The sequence below is a fragment of the Acomys minous genome (genome assembly GCF_964271855.1).
Source record: "Acomys minous genome assembly, chromosome: 13".
In the NCBI taxonomy this organism is placed as follows: Eukaryota; Metazoa; Chordata; class Mammalia; order Rodentia; family Muridae; genus Acomys; species Acomys minous.
The window spans coordinates 26,012,715-26,021,800 of NC_140495.1; the positions used below are offsets into that span (position 1 = coordinate 26,012,715).

Sequence of the window (9,086 nt, forward strand, 5' to 3'; positions counted from 1 at the left end):
TCCCAGTCTCTGCATGTCAGACGTTAGTCGTTGCTTTTGTGTGTACATCTCACTGGCCTTCAGCTGGTTGCTTTGGGGGCTCAGGGACACGTCAAGCCTTCCCATGAACCTCTCTGTTCCACCTTGAGGGGTCCTTCAGCATCGCCCACCTAGCACAGCGGCACTTGCTACACTTCAGGCCCCTCAGTAGCAGCTCTGCCATTTCTGGGTCGCCCTGCGTTCCACCTCCTCAGTCCCTTAGCCCGGGCTTGTAACACCCTTGCTAAGACATGGTTGGCTTGTCATGTGGTGACTCTAGGATTTGTCTCCCTCACAGGTCATGCCCCGCATCATTATAAGCTGATCTCCGTTCATGTGCTCATTCGCCACGGGGACAGATACCCACTGTATGCCATTCCCAAAACAAAGCGACCAGAAATTGACTGCACTCTAGTGGCCAGCAGGTAAATTGCACCTTTTTATGAGTCCTTTCCATGCACTGTGCTGTGTTCTGTGCAGCAGAGCATTATGGGAGGGAGGAACGAGCTACGCTTTGGTGGGCACCGCCGACTGTTCAAAGTATTCACCGTCTTGCATTGCACACTGCTGTGTGACTCCCTTGGGAGACCAAACAAACGTCTATTCAACCCAGACAGGGCACCGATGACAGATCAGAAAAATGGCTCCACCCAGATCCAGCTCAGTGAGCTAGTGATTTTATTGGGGTTACCTAGAGGAACATGAGTGACTCAAAGGCTGCGCCCTCATTGCAAAGCCCACCCCAGCATGGGTGATGACGCAGACAGCTTCATTCCAGGAGCCTCCTGCACAGCCTGCGGGCAGCTCCATCACACTCGCTCCTCCCCTTTGAGATTATTTCCGGCCGTTAAAACCTCAGCGTGAGGCCTTGTGAGTCTTGTAACTTTCTGAGCTTCTGGGTCTTAGGTTTTGTATATCTCTTAAATTGCATTTGGCTTCCTGACTCTAATGAGGCCCCCTTCTCCCTCCAAGAGGGAAGTGTTTGAATTGGGAACAGAGAGCAAAGACAGGCCCAGAGCAGACAGGACATCATCTATTTTGTGCAGCTGGGAATATACACTGAGGTTTGAGCCCAGTTCAGTCTCAGGCCAACTCTCTCATCCAATGTCGGAGAGCACTGAGGCAAGAGTCGTCTTCCGTAGAGCACGTTCCATGGAGACAGCAGGCTAGCGCCTTGGTCTCTCTGAGCTCAGCCTCCCACCTCTGAAACGGAAATGAGGAAGCTGGCCAGGCAGGGTTGGGAAAGAGGGAGTGCTCACAGCTGCTAGGGCCTGTGAGTGTAAAGTGGTTTCTCTCGGCCATTTAATTTTTCACAGCATCAGAGACAGTACTGTCTTAGTTGAAAGCCCTCAGGATGAAAAATAATTGAACAGAGAATGGAAATTGCATATATGGAAATTAGAAGCCCAGTTAGCAATAAACGATGGCTTGGCTGTAGCCAGTGTGTCTAGGAGCACAGAGCATCCACCCGTGCAGAGTTACTGAGTGAGACCCGGGAGACAAAGGGGGAATGCCTAGTGGGGAAGACGTTATTCTGATGGAGTGCTCCTGGGGTGCCAGCCTGCCTAGGCAAGGACCAGCCCAGCCCAGCACCATGCATAAATTGCTTTCCTGCAGCCAGGGCTGTTCTTTGAGAACAAGAACCCAGGGGTTTCAGATAACTCTTTGATGTCCAAGCCTCCGCTTGGGCTGGCTTTTGGGGAGTCGTAAGTGAAGCATTTCAGGGTGAAAGGCCGTGAGGTTTTGTGCATCCTTCCCTCTCTTGCGCGGAAGACTGCAGTGCTGCCAGCCTGGGGATCCATGTCTTCCTTGCTGCATTGATTAAACAAGGTGTGTACCCTGGGGTCTCACGTTAGGGGACCGTGGGGACACTGACTGAGCCCTCACTCTCCAGCCTGCTGTTCAGACTTTGCACTGAGAGCCTCTGTACCCCAGTACCTCACTTCTTGTAGCGCTCACCCCCTTCATGGCTTTGCGCTGGCGCCGCCCCCCTGCTGTCCTCACTCCACTTGCACAGGGTCTTCAAGACCTTGTCAGAGGCTTCCTCTTCCAGGAAGCAGCTCCCATCCCATAGGCGAAACATTGGGTGGCTCTGTGGCTGTATGGGGAACTGACAGTGCCCAGTGCTCACTGCAGAGGGGGGTGGGGGGTGGGGACATACAGGAAGAGTGTCAGAACAGGAGGGAAGTCTAGCATAAAAGCCATCCCAGCTGCCTCAGGGCCAGGGCCAGTATGGAGGCTGCTTGTCGCATTACACTTTAACCCCATGGAGTGCAGAGCAGGGAAGGGCAGCACAGAGGGGTCACTTTTCTCCACTGGGTACAGAGAGGTGTTGTATTTACAGCTGGTCCAGCTCTGCTCATGCCTACTTGGTGGCTATCAGCCTTTTGAACAGCCTGGGGAGACAGCTGGGTCACAGGGCCTCACTGCTAGGTGGGTGCCTCGGGGCCATGCATTTCCACCAGGGGGATCCAACTGGTTCAGCTCAGACCCCCATACAGTCACTGTGGGGGTCACCATGACCAGAGAAGGGACCTCTTAGTGCCACCTGGGCACTTTGCAGCTTACCTTCCCAAGGGGACTTGACTCTGCTATCCCCAGGCCTGGCTGTTCCCAAGTCACCAAGCCCAGCCCAGAGCCTGTCAAAAGACATTTTTTGGACTTGATAGCTGCAGAATGAATTTTTAAGCTCTGTGGGGCATCACAGGGTACACTGCATGTTGCATGCTGCAGTCACTATGTTCCTGGTGATAGACTGGAGCCTCGGCCACTGTAGTCCTGACGCCTTTGCAACTTGTTTGACACCGGACAGACCCCATCCCTTCTCAGAGCCACCGGTCTCCATCCTGGAACAAGACACAGTCCTGCCTTCCTTATATCAACCTTATGTGTCTGAATAAAGGAGGGAGCAAGTATGTGGCCAGGTCCACACAGAGTTCCACCCACAGTGACATGGCATCACGCACAGCCTAGATGCCACCTTGCCCTCGGCTCTTGCCTTCTGCTGCGTCATTTCTGGAGCTGTTTCAGGGCCCGGGAGCTGCTGTCCTAGCACCTTTTGCTTCTCGTTGTGTCTACTTTGTGTTTGCAGGAGCTGTGTTCAGTCCTCTATGGAAGAGGGCACAGGGCACGTGTTCAACCACAGCAGTCCTCTTCCTCCACCAGGGTTTTCTCCATCTCAGTTGCCTCTGGTACAGCAGTCTAGCCACATCCAGTGGAAAACTCCATTGACATGTTGCTGTGTGTTGTGGGAAACTGCTCCATCTTATCATTGGTTGTTACAATCTCTCGCCATGCCTGACTTAGAAATTAAACCTTATCGTGTGTATTGCTTGCACAGCAAATAGCATGGCAGATGGAGGGGTTCAGGCTGTCTTTGGCTTCCAGCAACCCCCTCAGATCAAAGGAGCCACTACTCTACTTAACACCGTTTAATTAGTTCCATCTTTAAACACAGTGAGAGTTGGCTTATCGCTGCAAACGTGCCCTCGGAGGAGGAGTGAGCGGACGTGCAGTGTGCAGACCTTCTCTGGGCCCCGTCCCCAGCAGTGCCTTCTGCTTTCCCAGCTGCCGGTTTGGCTCGTAAACTAGTCATTCTGTGTTTTCCTCCTAGGCAGTAAGGCCTGCAAGGTCCCCATCACTTTGGTCCATCATAGGGGATGTCCGGTCCAGTGGTGGGAGCTACGTGTGTCCATACACGTCTGTTGCCTTAGAGTGCCTCTGTGCAGCTGTGCCCCATAGTCTCTGTAGTGGGAGCCAGTGCCCTGGAGTGCTGTGTGCGGTATGAGGAGAGCTTCTATTTGAACTCTCCTAGAATCACTGTTAGCCAGCATTAACGGTATTAACCATGTGTGTGCCAAGTGTTTAAATGCCCTTTTTACATTCATAAAAAGAGCATGCTTTTTCTATATCCAAGAAGGAAAATAGTCCTTTCAAACACTGACACAACAAACTTTAGACCTGCACTCCTTTCCTGGGCCAGGCTGCATGGTAACACACCAGCAGGCGCATAAATGTAGGGGAGGGGCCAGGCCTGTGAAAACCTAGGGAGAGAATGTTCTACTTGGGAGGACCAGGAAGTTCAGCGGGCCGGCAGCTTGCAGAGCAGGGGGAATGCGTAAGTGGCACCAGAGCCAGTGTGACTGGCCTGGAGAAGGAGCCCAGAGGGTGGCCATCTAAGGCGCAGCAGCAGGTGGGCGGTCCTGCCCTCAGGGAGCCACCCGCATCTGGTGAGCTGGGTCTCAAGCTGGTGCTAGGTCTGTCCTCAGCAAGTGGAAGCCAGCACAGGTGACTGCCTTAGCAGAGGAAAGAAGAGAAGACAGAAAAAAACTAGAACGGAAGAGGCTTTGGTAGCACACTTGGGGCCTGCGCCAGCACCCCAACTCGGCTTAGGGTCGTGTCTTAGTTAGGGCTTTAATTGTTGTGAAGAGACACCATGACCACAGCAACTCTTTTGTCTGGTTGTTGTTGTTGTTGTTTTTCGAGACAGGGTCTTTCTGTGTAGCCCTGGCTGTCCTGGACTCACTTTGTAGACCAGGCTGACCTCGAACTCACAGCGATCCACCTGCCTCTGCCTCTCTGAGCGCCGCTGGGATTACAGGCATGCCTGGCCGGGGACCATTTTCATTCAAACCACCACAGATAGGGAGGGATCAAGAAGGGAAGCCATTCTGAGAGAGAGCCCAAGGGCAGTGCAGGAGTTAGGCAGCAGCCAAGTAGATAATGGCTCATTAGCGGTAAGACCCACCCAGGCAGCTTGGGGTGCTGGGCAACTTGGGGGAGGGGGGCTTTGAATCTCCTCTCGGTGGCTTGAGTGTAGCATGTGAAATGGGTCCGTGAGACTGCAGCCCTGCTGGGGGAGCTTGGGCTCCAGGCATGGCGGAGGAGGGGTGAGATGGTAGAGGCTCTTGGCAGCCGCAGAATGTATGAGGACAAGCTGGTGCTGGTAGGCGGAAGTGACCCAGAGCAGAGCCTCATTCAGTGGGAGCCCATGCCCTGAAAGCTGCCTTTGGGTGTGCCCCCCTTGCGTGTACTGCTTTCCATGTTGGAGCACACTGCACACCGCTGCACCGACTGTGCCCTCTCCCTGGGCGGTACTTACACCGACAGCATTATGGCTTCCTCTTATCTCCTTGGTGCAGCCGTCACCTCTGTGAGCTCTACTTAGAACATTCTACTTAAAATGACAGGGTGCGGGCTCCTCCCCCACTCCCATCTCCGTCTGCGCTCCTACCTTCTTTTGCCATAGCGTCTGTTGTTCTCCTTCATTTTCTGTCTGTCTGTCTCTGGCTCTCATACATACACAATCACAGTACATTCCCCATGCTGGAATGTGAGCGTCCTCCCTGAGGCAGGAATTTTTCTTATTCTTGTCCATTGCTGGTACCACCCATGGACCCAGGATGAATATTTGTTTGTTAAATGAAAAACAGACAGAGGCTGAACCCTGAGAATGACATCAGGGATGGAGAGGGTGACCTTGGAGGAGGTCAGGTGAGGTGAGAAAGAGGAGGAGTCAGGGCCACACTGCTGATGGTGCTGTCCCTCCAGGAGCCCCGGGCACTGGAGAGAAGTTAGGCTCTTGCTCCAGCGTTGCCTGTGCCCCACACTCAGGAAGGAGGAGTTTGTGCTGGACAGGGGCTGTCTGGCTAGGGCTTAGGGACATTGGCACGCTGGCTTTTTTGAGCGTCTTGAGCATGTGGACAACAGCTAAGGCTAGGATGGTCTCAGGCAGAACCTGTGGCCTGAGGAAAGCAGAGAGTTGGCCGTATCACGTTACACAGAAAGGTCCAGAAAAGTACACTAGGCTTGTCTTTTTGTACGCTTCTTTTGGGAAGACTGGAAACAATGCTGTCTTCAGCTGGTTTAATGTCTTTTAGATGTGGTGTGGATTCTTTCTGGTTTCCAGACAGGTCATCCTTTAAATCACGCTCTCTGCCAATAGCGCTGCTCTCCTGGATTCAGGTCACCAACCCTGCGGAACCCAGATCACCGCTGAAACATAGTCGCTTTTTTCTCCAGTGCGGCCGGCCGCGGGATTCTGCCTTGAGCATTGTAGGATAAGTGCCTTGGAACAGCGCATATGAAAGTGTTTGGCAGAACTCCCTAGTAAACAACTCAAAGTAATACTTTTATTCTCTCGTTCGTCAGCATGAAAGCAGCTTCCCAAGGAGGCCACAGTCATGTGAGTTGTGCTGAGGAAAGAGATACATCCTCAGGTCGTTAGGGTGAGGCTCAACAGGGAGGTTTGCTTCTTTCTTGTGTTGTGAGGCATGTGTAGATTCATGCCTGTCAGCTCCATCCAGCTACTGGGGGTCGGGGGAGGAGGTTGCTTCCACCACTCTCCAGCGATAGCTCCACAGCTGTCCCAGGATGCTGATGTGCCCACACAGCTGCGAGAAAAGAACAGGGCGGGAAGGTGCAGGAACCTGGGAGTGGTAAAGCATGCTTCAGCAGCGGGTGCCAAGAAGAAACGGTAGGATTGGGTGTACAACCATAGCCTCACCTACCACAGCCTCTGTTCTTAACATTCCCATCAAAACCTACATATTATTTTAACCCCTACGGTAGCATAATATTCATTGTTCCGGGTTAAGGAGGTTGTGGACGTGCTGTTTTTCACAGTGCCTCTAAGGGTGAGACATGTCACAGTTGAAATCATTCCCAGATTATTTTGGAGCGTCCACCAGATATGCTCTGGGCTCCAGGGATGGAGTTAGGGATGCAGCATGCAGGCCCAAGCAGTGGGATCCGGGTCAGATCCCAAGGACTCAGCAACCAAGTCCTCCTACCATGAAGAAGATGCAGCCACTAGTTATCTGTCCTGTAGATGTTTTTCTTCCACAATTCTTCATATTTCTGTCCTTTGGGGGTGGGAGTGGGGGAAGCGGTGGTAATGAAGTGGTGGAGCATGTGTGACCTGCTTAGCATACACAAAGGTCAGGGGTCAATCTTCAGTCCTGCAAAATAGAAAAAGAAGGGGGGAAAGTTGTCATGAATACTTTTAGAAGGTGTAGCATCGTTAAACAGTCAGATGGTCTGAGAACCTGGACCGTCTCCGCAAACACATTCAGTAGTGAAACTCCATTTCTAAAATTGGCAGCCAAGCGTTTTCAGAGCCTCGGAGTCACCAACCTGGAATAATGGCCCAGAACAGAAGATCTGAGTTGGGCTGATGGGTAGCCTGTGTTGATACGAATTTACATTGACAGCCGTGTTCTGGGTCTGGACATTTTATTTCCTAGTTTATAAACATTTATGTGCTCAGCCTGAGGCAGTATAAGATCTGCTGTTTTATGAGAGACACAGTTCCCGGCAGCTGTCCTGGGGGCTTTATTAGACTAGCACATGTCTAGATTAGCAAACTCTTTAATTTTAAAACATTTTTTTAAGATGGATTTTTTTTTTTTTTTTTTTTTTTTTTTTTTTTTTTTTTTAGCTTTCTGCTTTTGAAAGATGTAAATCCATTCTGGCATCATTTTTAAAAGTATTTCCAAAGTTAATTGGGCTTTCAGACAGCAGGGGCTTGCTGTAAGAACAATTTATCTGCTGTTTTCATGCCAATTTGCATGCAGTTTTCTTGCCAATGGCTCTATCTGTCCACTTCTGTTCAGCTGGAAAATGTGGACACACTCGTGGGCCATTTTACTATTCAGAGAAATGGTGTAGGTGTTCACAGGTCATTTAGTTATACAGAGAAAAGGTGTGTTGTTCATAGATAATCACTATCTAGGGAAATTATGTATTAGTGATGGGATAAATAAAGTGTTTGTCTTTGCTGTATATACTCCGTGACAGACCCAGATAATCTCAGATCTCACAGCTTTCCTAGGCATTCATTACTACTCAAAATTAAATGTGATATTTTATTTGCGAAATGCATAGCAAACTGCGAAAGGCTGTAGAGATAGGCACTGGTTATCTTATTTAGTTTATGGTTTTCCAAAGAGATCCCCCCCACCCCCCCACCCCCAGGTCAGAAGCAGTAAGGATTAGCTAGGTATTCCATAAGGATCTATGTAAAGCGGTGCAGAAAGAAAGAATGGGGTGTGTTGTAAAAAGGAAGGCGACTGGCTCTGTGTGGCCGGGACACCATGTGAGAAGGAAGGGGGTCTCTGTGAGGGGGCCCCCCGAAAGCAAAGTGCCCAGCTGTGCACACCAGCAGGTGGCAGTGTGAAGAGGCAATGGCATGTGAGGGTCGATAACCTTGGTGCTGACCCCTCTCTGGCTGCGGAGCGAGCAGGGTGAGAAGGGCAGCGTTCCGCTGACGAAGGCCAGTAAGGGTCCGTAGCCATCGGGCAAGGCTGCCTAAAGCCAGACCCATGCAGCGCTGTGAGGGCGATGAGGAAGACGTGAGGGAACAGGAGGTGGCAGAACCTACAAGGCTGGCAGGTGACAAGTGTCAGGGTAGGAAAGGGAGAAATCAGAGCAGTTTCCTGCCTGCCACGTGACCCAGAGGCAGCAGGATGTGGGGGAGGGGTGCTGGTGGAGGGCAAGACCAGATCTTAGTATATTGCATTCAGCAGAGGGACTCAAGCAGACCTCCATTGCCTGTATAGGTATCCATGGTCAAGTAGGAATGAAATCACAACCTTAAAAATGCTTTTCCCCCTTACTTTTATGTCCGTGGGTATTCTGCCTGCACGTATGGGCACTGGATCTCCTGACACTAGAGCCACAGATGATTGTGAGCTGCCATGGGGGTGCTGGGAATCAAAAACTCAGATCCTCTGGAAGAGCTGCCAGTGCTCTTAACTACGGAACCATCTGTCTGTCCCTGAAACTAGAACTTTAGAGTTACTGAGCCCGGGAACCTGACTTTGGAGGCAGCGGAGGCCGTGACACACAAGGGGCTGTGCATGCTGAGGAGTGACTGCTTTGGAGCGTTCTAACTCCTGCCTCTCTTGTCCCTTTAGGAAGCCGTACCACCCGAAACTGGAAGCTTTCGTTAGTCACATGTCGAAAGGATCCGGAGCCTCGTTTGAAAGCCCCCTAAATTCCCTGCCTCTCTACCCTAACCATCCTCTGTGTGAGATGGGAGAGCTCACGCAGACAGGTATGTGCAACAC

General features: G+C 51.5%; 1 protein-coding gene across 3 annotated transcripts in view; it reads left to right on the forward strand.

The window, feature by feature from the left end:
- Positions 1 to 9,086, forward strand: part of PXYLP1 (2-phosphoxylose phosphatase 1) — a 71,209-nt gene that overhangs the window by 56,843 nt on the left and 5,280 nt on the right. For all 3 annotated transcript variants that reach the window (XM_084751760.1, XM_084751759.1, XM_084751761.1), the window contains 2 exons: positions 317 to 443; positions 8,934 to 9,073. In XM_084751760.1, the coding sequence (XP_084607886.1) occupies positions 317 to 443; positions 8,934 to 9,073 (267 nt within the window). The remainder of the gene's footprint in view (positions 1 to 316; positions 444 to 8,933; positions 9,074 to 9,086) is intronic.